The following is a 22,580-nucleotide window of genomic DNA, read 5'->3' as shown; positions in this document are numbered from 1 at the left end:
TCATAGCACTCCAAATTATCTCCTTTTTTCACCCAACAATGAAACTTAGTAGGAGTAAGCATGGTTGTGACAAGTCCCCACCTAAAAAGAGGGATGTGGGAGAAACATCCTTGAAAGGCCACAACTCAATGAAATTACAACAAGACTAACCCAGAATTAGTATTTTCCTAATACAAGTCACTGCAATTAATCCATGGCTCAGTGATACATTGCAAACCTTGATATCCATCCGAATGAGATTCCAATCTGGATGCCAAGGCTCTCAACTCTCTAATAAAATATCTCAAACTACATGGGCATTCCAGAGTGTTCATATCCAGCAATAAAACGAGACTGCAATAATAATAAATTTATATCCATTTTCAACAAGCTCTGCACGAGAAACCTTACCTAGGCAGACTGGACAATATGGCTGCTCTGTTGAGCTTGCAGAGGAGTTCTGTGCATGTTCAATCAACCCAGTGTACTGTACATCCACTGTAAAAAGGACACGACAAACATCCGTCTGCATCCAATCCCCAAAAGAATAAATAAAACGTGCTTCCTTGTTATACAATGAAAGGAATTGCTGTGTGATCAAAATCTAAAAGCACACAATAAAAAATAAAAAACAAACCTCCAAAGACGAAAAACGCCTCCCACTGAAATGCTTGTAGAAATTGTCGGTGGAACTCTGATCATCGAACCTTATCAGAATACTGTAGCGATCATCCATTCCATCATTCCTGAAACTCCACTCAACACGCCAATAATCAGTTAGGAAAAGAATTTAAAAAAAAAATACGGAACGAGCATAAGTCCTGTAGACGGTTAAGTATTTTCATGGAATAAGACCTGACAATTCGCATCTCCAATATATGCTGAATGAACGATCCGCAGAACTGACAGAAGTCCGCATACGTCATGTGATTTGGCACCGCTAGCACGCAAACTAGTGGTTTCCTCTCAACCTAATCAAAGCTCAAGAAAACCAAACGAGGCAATCAATCCTGTCAAAAAGTGTATGGAATTTTTCATCTTTCAAACAGATGAAGGCAATCCTAATTTCTTTGTTTCTTCCTAATTCCAAAGAGGATGGAATTTCAATACGAAATGGAGCCAAAACAAGAAAGAGAGATGAAGTCGACGCTTACAGGAAGTTCAGAAGTGGATTCAGAAATATCATCACGATAAAGAATCATAATTCCCCTGGTTTCTTCGATTCTAGGGTTTCCAGACGAAAAAGCTAACGACTGAGTGACACCGGAGCCAGAAGGCTCACTCATGTCTCCGGGATCGATTGTTGTTGATGGACGGAATACATCTTCAGGAGTGGATCCGACGGCGGCACTGCCGCTGGTAGAGGTGGCTGACATGGTCGAGGAGAGCTACAGACAGGAGTTCAAATCAGCCCCACTAGACTGCTCCTCACAACGTCCCACAGCACATCTCCGCCGTGTATTGAAAACATCTCCCGAGGGATCCGACTTCGTTGAAGTATTTATGTGTTCCGCATCAGCTATTTCGCCAATAGCACTCTTCCACGCGGCCCACGGCACATCCCAACCGTACTGGAGATGCTCCTAATGCACGCTTAGATGTGCAGAGTGAGACGCCAGTGGGAAGCCAATCCGAACTCATTGAATGAGCCTTTTCTGTTTGATAGAAGACAAAAGTCACAAAACTCGATTAAGCCGACGGCTTACCCAGAGAACAAACCAACCGGTTCATTCCAACAAAATTAGGGTGAGAGACTAGGGTTAAGTGGTAAACCCGAACTGATCCGACCTTATTGGATTAGAGTGAGAGTTCACGTGGCAGATGTGTGCCAATAATCCCAAACCCAACTATCATCCGCAATTCTTTGCTTTGGTCATCAAACCAAAGGAAATGGATACTAAAGCTTCAAACAAGGAGGAGCCACAAGTAATCTCACCAATCAACACATGACTTTTTTCTATAAGTGAAAGATAATATTAAGTTACTAGCAGGGACCAAGCACGAAAAATTTTGAAAAATTTAATAATTTTATTTTTTATTTAATGTTGATTTATAAAATATAGTAATTGCTAATTGAATATGAATAAATATTTTTTATTTAATTTTATTAATAATTTGTAGTAATTTTAATAATTTTTAATCTTTTATTATTTTTAAATAAAATTTTGATTAACTTTAAATAAATAAAAATAATTATAAAGTTAACATTTTTATTAATTCTACTAATAATTAACAATTATATAGGAATGACAACGGGGTGGATTCAGGTCAGGGCACCCCATCCCTTTTCCTACCCCATATCCAAGACACTCTACCCCATCCCCGCCCCATCCCTAGTGTCACGCAGGTTCAAGGCAAGGTAACCACTCCTTAGTGTCGGGCAAGTTCAGGGGCAAGACACCCCACTCTTCATCAAGGGTGGAGAATCCTCGAATTTTCTTGCGTCGTCCCTAGTATTGGGCGAGTTCAAGTAGATGTGTAAATTGGGTCATGCTGGGTCAACACAACACGAGCTACATGTGGCCTGAAAAAAGTGCGAGTCATGTCTAGGGGTGTCAACGGATTCGAAATCCAATTTCGAATTCAATATTTGACATAATCGAGTTGAATTCGGATAATTTGAATATCTAATCAGTCGAATTCGGATATTCTATTCTTACTAAATAGTTAATCGGATTCGAATTCGAATATGACCTAATTTGATTCGCTAAATATCCGAATTCGACCGATTACTTAATTCTTATATATAATATATAAAACATTTTATATAATTTATATATAATAATTAAGTTATATAAATGATTTATAATTTATATGCTTTATATCAATAAAATATTTATTTTATATATTTATTAATTATCTAAAATAATTAATTAATCGAATTTGAATTGAATCAAATATTTGAATATTTAAATCGGATTCGAACTCAGATATTAATTTTCAATATCCACTGGATACCGAATCGAATTCGGATATTGGATTTTCTAATCGAATTTGAATTTGAATATTGCTTGATCCGATTCGAATTTGATCTGTTTATACCCCTAGTCATGTCGTGCTGGCCCACGAGGCATCTCGAGCCGTGCCTCCCTCCTCTATAATAATTTGGGGTATCAATTCAGCACGACCTACGGCTTGAGCCCGCACGGACCCATGTCATGTCGTGGGTCGGGTTGGTCCGTGGGCTAGACCTTGGGCCAGGCCATGCCACACACCAAGCCAAACTCAAGGCAAGGCACCCACTCCCCATCCAAGGTTTTTAAAATTTGATCGAATAGGGAACCGTTCTAGGGTCGAACGATCTGACTATTCGATCCGAACAGATAATCAGCTCTAACAATACAAAATAAAAAATTAGAAAAACAAAAAAAAAGCAAAAAACTATTGTCCAGGTTGATGGTTTGACCGCCCAGGTATGCAGTTCGCTAACCAAATAAACAGTTTTTGGACAAAAGGCGGTTTTGAGGTGAAATAGTGTCTGGTTCCCAATTTTTTCGGTATAACCATATGGTTTGATCCAATTTTGAAAACAATGTCCACGTCAACCCAATATTCAATTTGATGATAGAAATGATTAAAACGATATATTGAGTATCAACCACATGGTAAATTTCTAAAAGTACATTAAATTGTCTTTAATATTAAAAAATGTAATTTTATGAAAATTTTGGAAAATTTATTGTACTTGTGTAATTTTGAAATTTTGATTAAATAATTTATTTTCTTTTTAAATGGTTTACTTACAGAATTATACTAATTTATCTTATAATTTCTAATATAAACTAGCCAATAATTTCATTTTTTTCAATATTATACTGATTTATCTTAATAATTCATGTAATTATTTGTTCAAATTATAGTTTTCCATTTCCCATAGTCATTTATCTTTAATAACTTGCAATGAAAATTACATAATTTTCTAATGGTTTTCCAAAATCTATCAAACGTAATACATTTTCCTAAAATTTCCAAAATATTCTAATAATTTTTAATAATTATTTAATACATTTTAAATAAACTTTCAAATACTCTATATCTTTTAATTTCAAAAATGTTAATTTATGAAAATGTAGTTTTATGAAAATTTTTTAAAAAATTTATTACATTTGTGTAACTATGGGGATTTATTGAATTTTTTAAAAATTTATTACATTTGTGTAACTATGGGGATTTATTGAATTTTTTAAAAATTTCTATTAAATGTAAATATATTTATTTGGTAGTTTACTAACAAAATTACACTAATTTATCTTTTATTTTTCAATATAAATTAATTTTATTTTCTAACATTATAATATTTCGTTCCCCCATTTGTATTTGGTTATTAATTATAATAATAACAATAACTAGAATTTTATACTTTTTGATAATTGTTAAATATAATTCTCAATTTTATATAAATTAGTTAAAGAGTTTTTAATTCCTATAAAATGTTGTTAATGAGTTAATTAGTAACAATATTTATTAATTTTTGGTAATTTACTAATTGTATTTATTAACTTTTGGTAATAAAACTATTTAATACTCATTGAATATGGGTAGGATTAAATATTAACCGTATTTAACTATTTATTAATTAATATGAATTTTTTAAATGAGGGAGAGTGGATATAGATTGGGGGGATGCATTTTAGGAATTGATTAGGAAGTGGGGTAACATGATACTTTCCAATCCTATTGGTTTAAATGAGATACATTAGGAGAGAGAATATATGAATATCTTTAGGTAGTTGGGTGACATGGCTTAATGAGAGTAATGGAAAGAGAAGAGGAAAGAAAGTCAAAGAGAATGTAGGGTGGGGATAATGGAGCAATGAGAGACATGGTGAGGAGGACCGGATGCACGAGCTTTGTTAAGCAAAAGTTAAGCAATAGAAATACATAAGAGTATATAATTGTTTTATATTTTTACTTTTTAATAAGCAATCTGATCAAACTCAACCTAAGTTGTTTAATTTGCAATTATTTCATATCGACTTTGGTTTAATAAATATATATTAATATTTTATATTTAAAACTTAAAATTTTAATACAGGAAAGTAAGAAAATTTCCATATTTCTTAGTCTAAAATATTTTAGATCATAGATTTAATTTTTGTAATTTATTTTTTAATAATATCATTGTAATTTATGAAATTTAAAGTTAATTTTTAAGTTTAAATCATTTGAACAAACAAACGAAACCGAAAATAGACCTAAATCGATACAACCTGAGTTGGTGGGATTTCACTAATGGTCAATCAGTTTTGAGTGACAAACTGCGGACATGACCTGATCGATTTGGTTGGCAAAATAGCCCGCAACTAAACTAAACCAATCATTGAACACTCCTAATTTCAACTAAAATTTATAGTCTAATCTCTAATAAATAACAATAGTTTAATCTCTAATAATTATTGAAAATTTATAACAAGCGTACACAATCATTGAAAATAAGTTTATAATGAAAATATAATAGATATATAATAAAAATATAATAAATACTGAATATATACTAAATTAGTGAATAAATAGTGTAATATCAAATAATAGCTTAATTTCTAATAAGTATTAATCTATAAATTATAAAAAATATATAATTACTAAAAATAAATTTATAACAAAAATACAATAAATTATATTTAAAAAGTTAAATAATAGTTGTTTAATCTCTAATAATTATTGATAATTTTATATTAAATACAAATTAAAAATAGATTTATAAATAATTATTGGAAGCATATTTATAAAAACATAAATAATTATTGAAAATAATATAAATATTAATTATAGTATATATAAATATATAATGAATATACACTACTATTGTAAGATTATTACTAATAAATATAATTTTGTTGATAGTTATTTTCTATAATTATTAATTGATATAAGTGAAATTAGTTATTTACACTATTATTTACTTATTGAAATAATATTGTTATTTTAATTCTTAAAATGTAATTATTTATTGAATTTAATAATCCATAAAATTATAATTGTACTATTATTACATAATTCATTATTAACTTTGTAATATATTAAATTATTATTAATATGAATATTATAAATTCTATTATAATTACTTTTCTGCTTTTAAGATTTTTTTAAATTTATCACATAATTTCATTCTTTTAACTACTTAAAATTGTCATGTTAAATATTAAATAATATGTAAAATATTTAAAATTCTTCATTATTTGAATTTTATTTATTTTAATGTTAGTACGTAATATTAAATATTTTGTTATATTATTTAGCTATTTTTAATGTTTTTTATTTGACTTTTAGTTATTGAAATATTTAAATAATATTTTATTTTTTAATGTTAAACTTTTATTACTTAAATAACATTTAAATTGAATAAGTCATAAAATTATAATTTATATTGTTACTACATAATCTCATGTTGAACTTTGTAAAATATTGAATTATTAATAATATGAATATTATTAAATCTATTAATTTTTTGTCTTTTGAATAAATATTTTAAATTTAGTATATAATTTCTTTATAACATTTAAATAATGTGTATAGCGAAAGTCTACATGATTTCTGTCAATTTACTTATATAATGACGAGAAGCCACGTGCAAAGAAGTGAGAACCCACTTCACATATGTATTTGTAGGACCCTGTGGAGATTATAATGTGAAAGAAATGCCACGATGTGATTTGATAAATTGATTGTTTTGAAATTATTGAGGTTATTAATAGCTAAAAATAATAGTAATTTTTAAAATAATTATACAATTATTACAAAAAACTATTGAAAAATATTAATAATTCAATAATAATTGTTTGATAATTATTTTGTTATTCATAATTTGATTAATTCATAATGATGCTAATTTCGGTAATTGTTATTATCAATTTATTATTCATTATTAAAAATAATTACATATAATTTTAACTATTAAATTATTATTAATATGAATATTATGAATTTTATTATAATTATTTTTCTGCTTTTAAGATTTTTTAAAATTTATTACATAATTTCGTTACTTTAACTATTTAAAATTTTTTCATGTTAAATATTTTTATTTAAATAATATGTAAAATTTTTCATTATTTGAATTTTATATATTTTAATGTTATTACATAATATTAAATATTTTGTTACATTATTTAGCTGCTTTTAATGTTTTTTACTTAAGACCTTTAGTTATTGAAATATTTAAAGATTGTTTTATTTTTTAATGTTAAATTTTTATTATTTGAATAACATTTAAATTGAATAATTCATAAAATTATAATTTATATTGTTACTACATAATTTTATGTTGAATTTTGTAAAAATTTTGAATTATTAATAATATGAATATTATTAAATCTATTAATTTTTTGTATTTTGAATAAGTATTTTAAATTTAGTATATAATTTCGTTATAACATTTAAATAGTTCTGAATTTTTTTAATTGAAACTTTCTTTAAATAGATATAGATAAAAAATGGGGGAGAGAATAAATAGGAATTAGAGATAGTTTAGAAGAGAATCTCTCTACTAAATTAGAGATAATTTAAGAGATAAATAAGAGTTAGAGATAATTTAGGAGATAAATAGGAAGCAATGGTTGTTAGGAATAATTAAGCCCATGTGATTTCCTTATTGGCTTAAAGGGTAATTATGTTGAATTAAAAAAATAAAAAATAAAAAAACAGAAAATTAGGAAGGGGTTTGAAGCAAGAAGAGGCATGGTGACGTGGACAAACCAAATTTAAATCAATTTCTTTGGTCGAACACCCTGATTTTTGTTACCGATTTTACTCTTTTTAATTATGTTGAATTTAAAAAATTAAAAAAATTAAAAAAAAAACAGAAAATTAAGAAGAGGGTTTGAAGCAAGGAGAGGTATGGTGACGTGGACAAACCAATTCATATATATATATATATATAGTAACTAACCAAAAGATCTGGATACTTTAGGTTGAGTCAAGAAGGAAAGAACCATTTAAAAAATTATGTCATCATTTATCTCTCATTTATAAAAATGAGAGTGAATCAATTTCTTTGGTCGAACACCCTGATTTTTGTTACCAATTTTACCCATTTTAATATATCTCTGAATTAACGACCAAACTCTCAGCCTTCAATTTTGCCCCTACATATAACAAAGACAGGTGTCCTAAAAACACAAATATGTGTATAGCGAAAGTCTACATGATTTATGTCAATTTGCTTCTATAGTGAGCAGAAGCTACATGCAAAAAAGTGAAAATCCACTTCACATATGTATTTGTAGGACCCTATGGAGATTATGATGTGAAAGAAATGCCACAATATGATTTGGTAAATTGATAGTTTTGAAATTATAGAGGTTATTAATAGTTAAAAAATAACAGTAATTTTTAAAATGATTTTACAATTATTACAAAAAACTATTGAAAAATATTGATAATTCAATAATAAGTGTTGATAATCATTTTGCCATTCAAAATTTGATAATTTCATAATGATGGTAATTTCAGTAATTGTTATTATCAATTTATTAGTCATTATTAAAAACAATTATATATAATTTTAACTATTAAAAACCTCAATAATTTTGAAATTACCAATAATTTCAAAATGATCAAATTATTGGATAACGAAATTACTGTAAATACTCAAATTTCCATATTTATAACATTTCTGAAATAACAAGTTATTGAATAAAAATTTAATTTTAACAAAACTATTGAATAATAAAATTTATTTTATAAATTATTGTTATTATTTCTGAATTATCAATAATTTCTATGGGAAAATTATAATTGTTATCATTATGTAACTATCATATTTGAAATTATTGTAATTATTATTATTATTATTATTATTATTATTATTATTTTATAACAGTTATTATTATTCAATAATTCTTGTTATTATTACTAATCTTCTCATAATTACGCTTAATGAGAATAGATAAAAAGAAAAACTGAAAAATAATATAATGATAATTTTAGTTTTAAAATTAGTGTTAATATTATTTAATTATCAATATTTGTCATTTTAATAAGAAAATTTACTAAAATTAACATAATTAAAAAATTATGAAATTATTGAATAAAAAATGGTTATAAATAATTGTTTTGAATAGCAAAATTTAAATAATTTTGAATAACTTCTAATAATAAAACTATTGAAAATCACTTTAAATAGTAATTACTGGAATTAGGCATTTTTAGGGTGTTAGTAAGGGTTTTCAATTTCTTAACAATTTTTGTGAATTTGTGTACTGTTTTAGGAGGCATAGGAGGATGGTGTTTTGTTCAGAACCGAGTTAGATATCACAACATGGGATTATGATATGTTGATTGAATGACAAACTCCAAGTTGTTGACACATACATTGTAGAACAAAAAAGATGTTCTTGCAATTCTTCAATTTTGAGCCAATTTAGCTCAAAAGGTTCTAAGAATAGATTCAGTTAATGGCAACACCTCGTAAACCCTAAACCTAGAACTTTCATTTGTTCTCTACATCGATCTTTATTGTTTTTAGTTGTTAATGAGCTTTAAAGTTGATTGTATTGGGTGATTGTTTGATATGAGCATTCATTGGGTTATTTATGTCTTCAATCATATTTTTTTTCGTCTAACCATGTTAAGCATGCAGGGTTATGAGTAGTTTATCTAATTGGTTCAATTTAGCTTGTCCCCACCCTGATGTTTAGCTTATAATCTTAACTATTTGATTATATGCTAAAGTTAGTTTATAAATTGACGGGAATTGAATTATTGTTATTTTTATGTATTATTTTTCATACTTTAAATATATTCTTTTAGCAATAATATGATCGCCCAACTAGTATTATAAAAAATGTACCTACCTGAAAATGGGCACCAAAAAATCATTTTTTTTTAAGTCAAAAAGACATTTTTGTTCAACTCAACTGTTCAAAATACAACCCTAATACTAAGCAACAAGGGGGAGAATCACACCAAAAAATCATGCCAAATATTAGATGAGGAATTTCCAATTCCCGGGAACTCTTTCTCATTGGTTAGAAAATGATGGTCTTTACTTAACAAGCCAAATGGTTATTCCAAGGATAATTTCCTGAGAGAAAAATTTGCTTGTGTTTCTTGGTTCATTTAGAAGAATAGAAACAATAAATGTTCTAATGGAGGCTTCAATAATGCAAAGAATAAATATCATTGGCAGAGCCTTTGCTTACTATAATGAAATTAAAGAAGTTTCTTCTTGCATGGGTAACAATAACAGTAAAAGTTTAAATCTTGTTAAGTGGTATAAGCCCAAAACTGATTACATCAAAATCAACTTTGATGTTTACTGTTCGATTAATGGTAACTCTGTCATTGGGTTTGTTGCTAGGAACCATCAAGGTTATGTCCTTGAGACCAAAGCGATTGGGATTGGTATCACAACGATCAACCTTGTGGAAGCATGGGTTGCATGGGAGGCTATCAACATTGCGATTAACTTCAAGGATCAACAAATCACCATCGAAGGAGACTCTAAACTGGTTATAGATTGTCTCAATGGTCAAGTCTCACTCCGTGGAGATTAGCTAGTATCATTAAGGAATGTCGAAACCTTGTTGAGTTTTTAACCTTAATATTAGATTCAAGCATATGTATCGGGAAGCAATCAGTTGGCTGATTGGTTAGCTCGTTAAGCTCTTAATAATCGAGAGGGTAGTAATGAGTTTAGGACATGTGATTTTAATTTTATTTGTGAAGCGGATGTAAGGGGAAGAGCTACTCCCAAGCTTGTGTAGCACACCTTTTTCATTAAAAAAAATCCTAGAAGCAACAAGTAATGTGCCAAGGCAAACGGGATTTCTACCCATTGTGAGCAGCCACACATCTCTCTTATGAATTATGAGATGTGTGGCTGCAATTCATGGCAAGTAGAGTGTGGGTAGTAAAAGTGAGTAGGAAATCTAGGTTCATGCCAAGGAGGGAAAAATCCTTCAAAACAGGGAATAAAAGTGATATGCATCTCCCACTATGAGCACCATAACAAAGTAGATGAGTGGATCTATATGCTAGCTGCAGCCCAATAACTGTTCAACATCGTAGGACATGGGCCTACATAGAGGCCAAAAAAAAGTAGTTGGGCCATGTTAAACACTGATCTATTTCCAAACGGAAAATCTATGATACTGGAAAAACATGATATAGGAAAATTTTTTACGAGTCAAAGCACCTGGTGAATTTGGTAAATACCACCACAAAAGGTTTCCAAATATGGTAATCGCATATAGAGCAATACAAGAGGAAATAAAGAAATATAATGAATACTTAACAATACCATGCCTAAGATGAGAATCCAATAGAAATGCCAATTGCCTCACAAGTAGGGGTGCTCACATTTCGATAGGTACTTTTTCAAACCAAACCGACTTGATCGATTTTTTAAATACCCAAACTAAAACCAAACCGATGCAAGTGGTTAACCGGTTCAACTTTGTCTTAATTAGTCTTCCTTTAGTTTATCATTGGTTTAAGATTCATCTTTGTGGATTAGTTGGTTTAGTTTTTCAGTTTTTTTATGCACTTAAAATAAAAAATACCTAAAACTGTCGGTGGCGATTTTCCAGTGCCGAACTGGTTGGTGCCGATGGTTGTTGTCGGCTATCGCCTGAAGTGAGAGCTTGAGAGGTGGCGCCTGGCAGAGCCGCATAGAGGAGAGATGAGAGAGAGAGAGAGAGAGAGAGAGAGAGAGAGAGAGAGAGAGAGAGAGAGAGAAGAGAGATACAGACATGGCATTGGTGCTTGCTTGCCAGTTAGGCGGCGATCGGCGTTGTCGCTTGGTGCTGGTGGTTGGAACGGGCCACGCGACGGAGATCATAGGCGAGAAGAGAGAGATACTCACTCAAACACTCACAGAGAATAGAGAGACAGAGACAGAGACACTAGGGGAGAGCCAAAGAGGCTGCCGGTCGAAGGATGACTGACGCCGGAGGAAAGCAAAGGGAACTGTGGTGTAGGCTGCCAAACTGGCCACGTGGGATTGGGGTCTGGCCGTCTGGGGAATACGAAGACTAAGAGAGACTGAGAGAGTGAGAAACAGAGAACTGAGAGAAGGTATTAGGTTTAGTTTTCGAAGAGACAAACAGAGAAAGGCTGAAAGGTTTCAGTTTTCAAAGAAACTAGAGACTGACAAACTTTTTTATTCGATTTTCAAAAATAAAAATAAAAATAAAATATATATAATATAATATAATATAATATAATATAATATATATAATATTATACAATATATATTACTGTATATATATAGGTCGGTTCAATTAATCACCGTTTTTTAAATGGTTAACCGAAACTGTTGATTTTTTTAAGAATATCGAATCGAAACCGAACCAACTGGTTCAATTAACTGATTTTTCGATTCAATTTCAGTCAATTTTTTTGATCGATTTGATTTTTCAGTTTTTTGACTCACCCCTACTCACAAGTTGCCCACGAGGGTTCAGATCTACTGTCTACTATCCACTATCCACGGATCTACATCTAGCAATATGGAAATAGTTTATGGATAACAGATTCCAAACAATCATGGCACGATATGACCCATTCAACCCGGATAGTGGAACCAATGACCTACGACCTAGAGGCAAAAGCAGCATCACATAAATAAAGTACCAAACAATTACTTATACATTTAATTTCGAATACTTATTTTAAACACAATAATATTTACGAAATTATAAAAACATAAAAGCATTCTTCATGTTTCTGTGGTTCGAGAAGCACATAAAGCAACTATCCAAGCGCAACTTTAAGACCAGATGGATGGACAAATGCATTGCTGCAATGGATGAGTTAGGTTCTCCTGGGAAGAGCCCACACGCCTCAGAGCCAAATGCAGCAACAAATTCGGCAGCAATTCCGAGAGCATTTTGCACATTTTCCTTAGCAGCAGCGGCGTTTGGAACTCTGGATTGCTGTTTCGAAAGCAGAATGGATGGTATCTTGATCAAGCATTATTTCCATGGAATTCCCCGCTGCTTCGCCAGTGAATTGAATGGTTTCCTCGTCAGGCATTTCAATAGAAACCGAGGCAACTTCCTCGGCAAATTGAGTTGTATCCCCATCGATCGATTCTACAGCGGCATATTGGATGGTAGATTCGGGTGATTGAATGACGGTTCCAGCCGCTTCAGCAGCAAACTGTATTCCTTTTCCGTCAGGCGTTTGGGTGGAAGCTGCAATAGCAGCTCCGGAAGCTGATTGAACGGTTTCTCCATCAGGCGTCTGGATAAAAGATACGGCAGCTTCTATAGTAATTAAATTGGGCTTCCGGGGTTTGGACAGCAGCTTCGGTAGCAAATTGGTTGCTTGTGAATCCGTCAGATGATTGAATGACGGTTCCAGCAACTTCAGTAACAAACTGTATTCCATAATCGCCAGGCGTTTTGATTGAAGCTGCAATATCTCCGGAAGCTGATTGGATGGTTTCTACACTAAACTGGGTTGCCGGCGTTTGGATGGAAGTTTCGGTAGCAAACTGGCTGCTGGTGAATCCGTCAGGTGATTGAACGATGGTTCCAGCGGCTTATTGTATTCCATTTTCGCCAGGCGTTTTAATTGAAGCTGCAATAGCTCCAAAAGCAGATTGGGTAATTTCTCCATCAAGTGATTGGTTGCTAGAACCAGCAGCTAAGCTTCCAGATTGAATTGGATGATCGACCCACTAGACATTTGCGTGGTAGAGTTAGCAGCATGGGCGTTGATGCCTACCCACCCCATAGCGCTGGTAGCTGCAGATTTAGCAGTCTGGGCAATGTCTGAGGTAGCAGATTTGACAGCTTTTATTGGAAAGCTAGCTTTTACTACAATTTGTGAAGCTGGTTTGGCCAGAGAATCCTACCACGATAAGGATTAAGGAGAATGTGAAGAAGAAGTTGGTGCCAGTGCTCATCACAAAATTGTCCTCCATTTAATGATGTAATAGAAGACAATTGCTTCTTCGAAATCAATAAGGCCATTACCGTCTTTCTGTATAAAAGGGAGATAAGTCCGGATATACTTTAAAAATGTATCGATACTGAAAAAAAAAAATGAAAATTCATGTTTATGCTAGGACAATGCATACAGATTTTGTAAATACAATAATATCAAAGTAATTTCAAAATAATATCAGGATGCATAGATCATATAATTTTATTTATAATGCATCACTCAAGAATCCAAGGCACTAAGCATATGCATCTATTATATTTTGATTATTATATAAATTAGTTTTATTTTACTTTTTTACATTTTTAATATTAACAAAAAGTCAACTAAATATTAAGTTCTCAAATACAAATTAAAATAATAATTTATAATTTATAAAAATCTAATCTTAACTTAAAGTATATCAAATTTGTTAAAATTTATAACATACATATCTTATAAAAGTTCATATTTTTTAATTACTAAAATAATTTTACCTTTATTAATATTCTAGTCATATAATTTTTCTAATATGAAAAATAATTTTTTGAAATAAATGTAAATTAATGGATTTGACAAATTCAATTTAATGTTATATTCTTAAATATTTTATAAACAATATTTTTCTTTTTTATAAATAATAAATATGTTGTTATTACTTAGTAATATAAATTAAAATATTAATTAATAATCTATAAAAATTTTAATATGAAAATCATTTGCAAATTTTTAAATTTTAAGTATTTAAATAATTATTCTATTCTTAATATTTTATTTGTATAATTTTCTTGATATTAAAAACTATCCTTTTATACAAACATGGATTTGATAGATTAATTATTGTATTAGTTTTAAAATACTATTTTTAATATTTATAATCCTATAAAATACAAGGTTCAAAATTTTATCACGTTTAAGGCACATCTTATTTAATCAGCCCCACCCCATTTGTGAAATATATATTTTTTAATTTTAATATTTTTGATGGGGGAAGGCCTTCTTAAAGAATTTGGAGGGCTCCCTTTAAGGCATGCCCCCAAGCACCCCACAACACAACCCCTCTGTGAATTGGGAACAACTCGTGGGGGTGGGGAGCCCATCCAAAGTCCTTGCTAAGACTAGTCCCTATAAAATTTTGAGAAAAAAGCTAAAAAGAAGATAGTGTATTGTTCAAACCTCCGATATGCACCTTCATGGGTATTGAGGTCCATCGATATTTTTTTGTTAGATGTGTGTATTAATATTTTGAACCATGAGGAAATATACTTAGTAGCAAGGATTTAAAGATTGAAATGATGCGCCTAATATGGGGTGTATTGTATTAGTATTGGCCTATGGTGGTACGGGATACGCTATGAACAAAAGTGTATCCTGCGAGTCATGTATCGTAACGATACAGATGCGCAAATATACATAGTAGCAAGGATTTAAATATTGACACGATATACTTGATATGGGGGCGTATTGTATCGATGTCAACCTATGGCGGTACAAGATATGCTACGAACATAAGCGTATCTCGTGAGTCGTATGTATCATAGCAACATGGATGTGTATCGGCTTGTATTGCATTGTATCGACTGATACGCACGAATACAGGCCACTACGCATTGATACACAGTGTTTTTCTATAAAAAATTACAAGCATGAGGTATGATGATTCGAACTCGGATCACCAGAATGTGCCCAAAGGCTTGCACCTTAAATACGATTCTAAGCAACAAAACCATGTTCATTCTTGTGATAATAAAATAAATAAATAAAGGGAAAACTATAGTCTAAGTGGGCTTAACATTTAAAATTAGGCTATAGGTTGGTTCAGAAACCAACAAAACTCTAACAACAAGCTCTACATTTCAAATTATAAAAACCCCTCTTATGTCATCAGAGGCTTATGTGGTTATTACCAATATAGGACTCTTAATCTATGTTGGACACAACAAAAAGCCTATACCAAAATTGCCCTTAATGTTGGGTGATTTGAAAATAAACAAGGGTTTTCAGTTTCTCTCCCACTCCTTCCATCTTTCAATCTCCCTCCCACTCTCTTGCTCTCACAATTGTCTCTTGATCTCCTACCCCCTCTGTCTCTCCCACTATCTCAATTTCGATCTATAACCAAATCAAAACATCTGCTTGGAATGGTTCTAAAATCATTGTACTGAGTTAGTCAAGAGTTTCTTGTAATGTATAATGATTTGTGAATTTTATCAAGTTGGCATGATGTTTATTTATATGGTCTTATTAATACCGTATATGTTATTTAGTCAAAAGACCAACCACTTATACAACCGAGTTATAATTTTCTATCAAGTTGGTCCAAGAGTTTCTTGTTCAGCCTATACAACCAAGTTATAATTTTCTATCAAAAGACCAACCACGTATAAGTTCAGCCTATAATTTGAATCTCTGCTGCATGTTCAGCCCATATGGACCAACAAACTCATCTGAATTGGGACCGACCGACAATATCAACAATATCAACAATATCGACTCTACACCCACTACTGATTTATATTGACTAATATGGACTGATACTGTGGGGCTTATAGGCTGATACATTCCCGCTGTTTCCTTATTGCATCCCCCCAGGCCCCATCCCATTTAAGACATTTAAATTGCACTTATGTAATGCTGACTTCCCTATTTAAATTCAAATAATGTATTTAATGCTCATTTCTTTAATTAATTCTTATTCAATTACATCTCCGAATCTTATTTAAAATGTATAAAAGAATTCAGTCCAGGTAGTGAGAATCACTCCCATGTGGTCCATATGAATGGCAATATACCTTAAATATCCGACAGCCCAAGCACAGCTGATTAGCTTATTGGCCTAGCTATACCGATAATAAGAGAATCACTAAAACATATCCCAGAGACAGAACACAACGCTAATCGCGGGAAATCAATTGGGGGCAGACCAGCCGGATAGATTAATTTTATTTCATAAGTGAAAAAGGGCGAGGTTTCCTCAACCCGGACAAAATAATCATTTTACAACTGATGGAGCTAGGTGCCGTCACTTGTAGCTCTTTGTGCTTACAACAAAACAAAAATAAATAAAAGTAAATGACGGAGACCCAAAAGGACCTATGCGGCACAGGCAGAGACTCAAATCAACTTTTCCTATGGATGAGAGGTATAACATCTGAAATACACGATCACTCGTTGAGCTGTGTAGAGAGAAAGAACCAAAAATAAAGACTAGAACATACGCTCACAGGCTTTTACAGATGGAATTGAATGTGAGTGTCATAAAATGATATTTATATAAATTGAATAAATTTCAAGATAAGGCCCATGTTACCGTGTATCACATTATTTTCACATGTTGCCCGCAGTAAAGAAATAAAGACTATGCTCATGATATACATCCTACCGCTGTGACAACCATGAAGGGATAAACAAGTCATGCCTCTAATTACCTGTACGATGAGAGCATCAAATCTTGTAACCAGAATCAGCATCCATCTATACAGTTGGTAGATCAACTGAAGAAGTAAACCTCAGGACAGACTATTCTCACTCCCTCTGCAACAACAATACCAAGCTTCAAAAACCTAAACAGTAATTCAACTTCCAATGGACATCCATTTTGGAAACAATAACTAGTTAAACCTAATACATAATAAGACTTCTAAATAGTTCATTTTAATTGAAACTATAATTCTAGTACTTTGTGGGTAATCCAAGATCAAGTGCTATAATTGTAGTGGATTGGTCAACAGACAATTTTTCCATATTCTTTAGTTTGTTCAGGCTTTTATCATTAACCAAATTAACCAATACAACGGCCAAAGCTGATATTCAGAATCACAATGAATAATACATCACAATTTGCATATTGAACCACAGGCCTAGTGCCCCCCACTCCATGCTAGTTGATCCTTTTAACCCCCTCCTTTTTTGACATCGATTATTAATGTCCTTTGAACAATTTTGATGATTATAACTAAAGCAAAAAATAACATGAGCACAAGTAATTATCAGTGGCTTATCTTAATATATTTCTTCTCTGTTCCCTCCTCTGTCTCTTTTATTGTAAGAAACTTATAGTTTATAACACTTTGATTTGCTTAGGCCAAATGCAAGACACTAGGGAATGTCTACTATGTCCACTCTTGTAAACAATAAAGGTATAAGCAAGTAGAATGACCATTTGACAAGTCACCATCACCTTTCCATAAAGCCTATATCAAAATCTCTTGTAAACCTGTTATACATTCTTTTGGATCTTCCTATGAATTACTAAACAATGTCATAGTCATGTATCCTATTTCCTAAGATCTAGATAATAAATAGCATCCTTAAAATGGTGGGTCACCCACTTAGGGAGCGCTCATGAATGTTTTTTATTTGTTTTTAAAATCGCCACATCAGCAAAAAAAACTTGAAACACTTTCTTGAATTATGTTTTTGTTTTCAGAAGAAAAAAAAAAACAAATCAGTTTTTGTTTAAAAAAAAATCCATGTTTTTACCATCGAAAGAATGGTATCCAAAATAAAAACAAATTTTGGAGTACAAATATCATATGATCTATGAAACATGATATCAAACACCAGATGAAAACATGTTATTTAAACCACAAATTCAAAAGCAAATTTTTTGTCTGAATTTTAGAAACAAAAAACATATATACAACTATGAACATGTTTTCTATGTTTTAGTTTTAGGAACCAATTTGTTTTCAAACCAGACAGCTTAGATTTGTTTTTGGAACTCACAAGGAAAACAATTCACATTAGAGAACACTCCCTCAATTGTGCCATGTAAAGGACGGTAAACCAAACCACAAGTTGTATTTTTTAAGGACCTTAAATGTCCAAAAAAACTTTCTGAAATAGTTAAATGTATAGTTTACCATTTAAATATCTTATATTTAGGTATCTTAGTTGTTCTAACGCTAATAGGGACCAGGGTTTAGAGGCAATCAGCATCATGTTCCCAACAAGTTTGTTGGTTCCAATTTAAAAGTATGGTCTATATCATTTTATACAAGAAGCTTGAATCATACTGAAGACCTAGATAGATAGATGTTAGAGAGAGAGAGAGATGAAAACAAACCTTCTGACGTTTTGAATCTGGAGGGATTGGCAGGTTGTCACTGCACCTACGTGTGGTGCCAGCATTAGAGCTCTCTGTGGTCTACACACATGGAATCTTTCAATGAGAATAAAATTGGTGATATAAAGAAGACATATTATAATAATGAGCAAAACAAGAACACCCATCCCCTCTTCCCACCTCCCTTTCTTTTCCCTATTAAAGGTGCACCATTTTCCTGATACCATCAACGAAACTGGAAGCCTTTTTTCCTTTTTACTTTTATTCTTCATGTTTGTGTCATTTATTAAAAAAATTGTTTCTCATGTCCAGCTATCCGTTTACACAACTAAATACAATAGACATTACCCTCTCTCTCTCAAAAAAAAAAAAACAGGTTTAGTTTTTTTTCCCCTTTTTTTACTCTCTCCCTCGGGACCCTCTTCAATAAAATGCACTTACTTGTGTTGAAGAATCATGTGCAGTTCTATGCCCAGAAGCACCTACTCCTTCTGGCAATGGAGCATTTTGCTCTATGGCTGTGACTTGGGATATCACAGGCATGACTTGGCGAAGCAAATTAGATAAGAAGATCCCATCATCAGATTCCACTCTTCCAGCTGTCCCTACATGCTCTGTAGCAGAGCCAGTACTCATGCCTGGGAAGTTGGCTTCACCAACACTGATTTGCTCACCAGGGAAAATGGTCCTCAACAGTTGATCAAATCTATTGGAAATATGTGTTGCAGACTCTTGACCATTTTGGATCCTACCACTTGAGAGATTATTATTATTATTATTATTATTACTATTATTATTATTATTATTATTATTATTATTATTATTATTACTTTATTATTATTATTATTATTATTATTATTATTATTATTATTATTATTAGAATCAGATGGCTGTGATCGTCTTGAACTGGAAGTTGGTAATGATCCTGAAGAAAACATGTAAATTTGGGCAATCAGGTCCAGACGACAAGAGCATATGTAACAAATAACTAACAGCAAAAAGGTTAAATAAATCAAAATACAAGCCCTAGGAATTAGAATCAATTGCCAGCTTCCATAACACGAGTCATGTACAAAGAAAGATGAAACTGCACCATGAACAACACAGCATCATGATTTTGACAGTTTTAGTATTCAATATCATAAAAGATCTCTCGTATAGTTTAATTAATGAGAGATTCTAGGCACCTTAAAACATTCAGCAAATACAATGAAATTATGTGTTCAAGCCTGAGATTTTCTCGTTTATTTTTTGGCTAGGCTCTACAGTGCCACAAATGGATAAAGAAGTGGCATGCAAAATAGACAGAAAAAGAAATGTTTTTGCAAAATCTTCTTATGAATCCTGTCTAGATATTTCAGTCTCATGCTAGCACATTTCCATGGGAGTGATGCACTACATTGCTAATTTGCTACAAGGGAATGGGTTGACTAACAGGTTAAGCCATTTCCTAGAAGCAATAACCTAAAAATGAGACCCCTGTTGCAGAAAAAAGTAGGAATTAAGCCATTTGGACAACTGAAGGTGATGCTTATTCAAAATAATATAACTTCCAAGTCTAATAGAGTCGAGGAACATTGAAAGGAAAAACCCTTAGATTCAGTAGATGCTTGGAAAAGAAGTGTAAATGTAGCATGTTTGCGTTTGAACTAGATGGAAAATTTGACTGCTATGAACTTTAGAATATGAACAGTTTAGGCGTCTAACCAGATTCAAAACATGCAATCAAAATGGCAAAAAAATGAAAAACAGCATGCAAGTACCATTTAAAATGCAAAATGAAAATGAAAACCTCAATACCCTACCTTGCTGATTTTGAACCACCACATTTGCTGAATCAGCATCTCTTGAAGTACCTATTTGTAATCTTATATTTTGGTTTTGAACTACAGATTCAGGGATTGGGTGTCGCACAGTTTCCGGAACACTAGGAGGGCTGTCACCAGACACTTGAGAATCTCTTGTACTATTGAAATGCCCAGAAGTTACATGTTGAACCCTAGCAAGAAGTGGATAGAATAACCCTATGGAACTACCAGATGAATCAGAAGCTGGGCGATTGACTGGAGCTGGAACTGCTGCAACCACTGTCCTTATTGGTACCACCCTTACTCCAGACTCTCCAGCAAAGGTTGGACTACCTGAGGCCCCTGAAGCTGAGCCAGAAGGTCTCACTGAATTTGTTGGACCCGAAGGTTGTCGTACACCAGCCTGCTCCCCTTGATTAACATTAGCTGTGGGAACTGAAGATCCAGTTGCTAAAATGGACATTAATAATTAGAGGACTTGAGCACACCCAAAATTAACTTATCAACAAAACTTTAGGCATAAAAAAATGGTACCTGTACGTATTCGTATGTCAATATTCCTCGGGATAAAACCAGAACCAAGTGTACCACCAACCAAACTAGAGCCAGGATGTACAGCTCCAATGGGAACTGCACCAAAACTTGTTCCTGGTTGAAAAGGAAGAGGCTGTTCAAGTAAAACCTAATTAGTTTCGGAGGAAGAATGTGTTAGCTACAAGGAACAAAAGTTTTGAGGGGTTAAGACTGACCTGCACCATTATAGGATTGGGACCGGAATTTGATATGAAAACTGAAGGTCCTGCATTAACAACTGCCTCGGACTTGTGTAAAAAATTTGACTCATGTTACAAGGTCTTGTATAACTTTTCCATTTATTTCTGGAGAATACAGCAGAATACATTAACAATTAAAAAAATACTTACCGGTGTACGGCCCATTCTCAGCATCATGGTTGCCCGACCAAGCTCAAGTAACAGAGCACCTAAATTTTGCAAAAAGACTCCTGACCTCATTGCATTAGACTGAATGGTCATCCGCATCAGTGGATCAGTAATATTTCCTTGATCCTCCAGTTGTCTTGTTAGTTGCTGGAAAATATAAGATGACGCCAGAGATTGTGTTACAGCAGAAGTAGACTTGAATGGTAACAAACAGAAAGGAAAGGCAGAAGTAAATTGGAAACAGGAGGATCTGTAAGGAGCTCATGTCTCCATCCTAAACTATAGCCATCAATGTTTATAGAACTTGAGAGGGTAACTGCAACTAGATTCATGTGAACTATTTATAGAACCCTACAAATCATCTACTCATTCACTATTTCACAGGAGGCAGTGTGTCAGTACCTATAACAAAACTAGAAAATAGAAAGTAGGCAGATTGGTTCTCAAACAGCACAAATTAAAAAATAAATAAATAAATAAGAAGCTCCAAGAATACATATAGAAACCAGTCCAAGTACATACATATAGGCACTCTCCGGTTTGATCAATGAGCATCTGTCTTGTAGACAGTATTACTTCCGCCAATGATGCTGGTGTAGGCAGCCCCGCTTGCCCTTCATTTGAGTGCGAGGCAGAATCGTAATCCCTTCCTTCATTGCCAGGGGTGCTAGCAGGTTGACTGTTGCTGCTGTGGCTCCTTGCTGCAAATAGTACACATTCTCAACCACCTCTATGTGCAAGGAACTTAGAACAAGTGAAAGGTCTAGGGATCCAATAATGGAAAAGAATACCCACCAATGACACGGAATTCATGCCTCATACGATTTATGTACTGGGAAAGAGTTGCTAAAGAATCAGGAATAACCTACAAAGGCAGAGGTATGGGTTCAAATCTTTGGCAAGGATATATCA

The 22,580-nt window shown here is 32.4% G+C and overlaps 2 protein-coding genes across 12 annotated transcripts in view; both read right to left on the bottom strand.

The window, feature by feature from the left end:
- The window catches only part of BRIZ2 (zinc finger (C3HC4-type RING finger) family protein), a 28,672-nt gene extending 27,047 nt beyond the window's left edge, over positions 1 to 1,625 (bottom strand). For 6 of the 8 annotated variants that reach the window (XR_016107149.1, XR_016107150.1, XM_088969360.1 and 3 more), the window contains exons 1-4: positions 1,134 to 1,625; positions 835 to 950; positions 617 to 725; positions 391 to 505 (exon numbers count right to left, since the gene is read on the bottom strand). Coding sequence is in view for 6 of the 8 variants with exons in the window: in XM_088969360.1 (XP_088825486.1) it covers positions 391 to 505; positions 617 to 725; positions 835 to 950; positions 1,134 to 1,355 (562 nt within the window). In the remaining 2 variants the exon portion in view is untranslated. Of the gene's footprint in view, positions 1 to 390; positions 506 to 616; positions 726 to 834; positions 990 to 1,133 lie in introns of all 8 variants that reach the window. The other 2 variants (XM_088969365.1, XM_088969364.1) reach the window with 2 other exon arrangements.
- A 15,129-nt stretch (positions 1,626 to 16,754) lies between these two features.
- LOC148869548 (ubiquitin-like domain-containing protein CIP73) overlaps positions 16,755 to 22,580 on the bottom strand; it is a 50,843-nt gene continuing 45,017 nt past the window's right edge. For 2 of the 4 annotated variants that reach the window (XM_088973622.1, XM_088973623.1), the window contains exons 8-17: positions 22,464 to 22,533; positions 22,191 to 22,369; positions 21,651 to 21,815; positions 21,477 to 21,548; positions 21,262 to 21,394; positions 20,725 to 21,177; positions 19,361 to 19,844; positions 18,920 to 19,000; positions 17,280 to 17,385; positions 16,755 to 17,027 (exon numbers count right to left, since the gene is read on the bottom strand). In XM_088973622.1, coding sequence (XP_088829748.1) covers positions 19,609 to 19,844; positions 20,725 to 21,177; positions 21,262 to 21,394; positions 21,477 to 21,548; positions 21,651 to 21,815; positions 22,191 to 22,369; positions 22,464 to 22,533 — 1,308 coding nt within the window. In that variant the 3' untranslated portion in view covers positions 16,755 to 17,027; positions 17,280 to 17,385; positions 18,920 to 19,000; positions 19,361 to 19,608. The remainder of the gene's footprint in view (positions 17,028 to 17,279; positions 17,386 to 18,919; positions 19,001 to 19,360; positions 19,845 to 20,724; positions 21,178 to 21,261; positions 21,395 to 21,476; positions 21,549 to 21,650; positions 21,816 to 22,190; positions 22,370 to 22,463; positions 22,534 to 22,580) is intronic. The other 2 variants (XM_088973624.1, XM_088973621.1) reach the window with 2 other exon arrangements.

Source organism: Nelumbo lutea, chromosome 2 (assembly GCF_056320005.1).
Source record: "Nelumbo lutea isolate HS-2025 chromosome 2, American lotus-T2T, whole genome shotgun sequence".
NCBI lineage: Eukaryota > Viridiplantae > Streptophyta > Magnoliopsida > Proteales > Nelumbonaceae > Nelumbo > Nelumbo lutea.
This window is presented reverse-complemented; position numbering and strand designations above follow the sequence as displayed.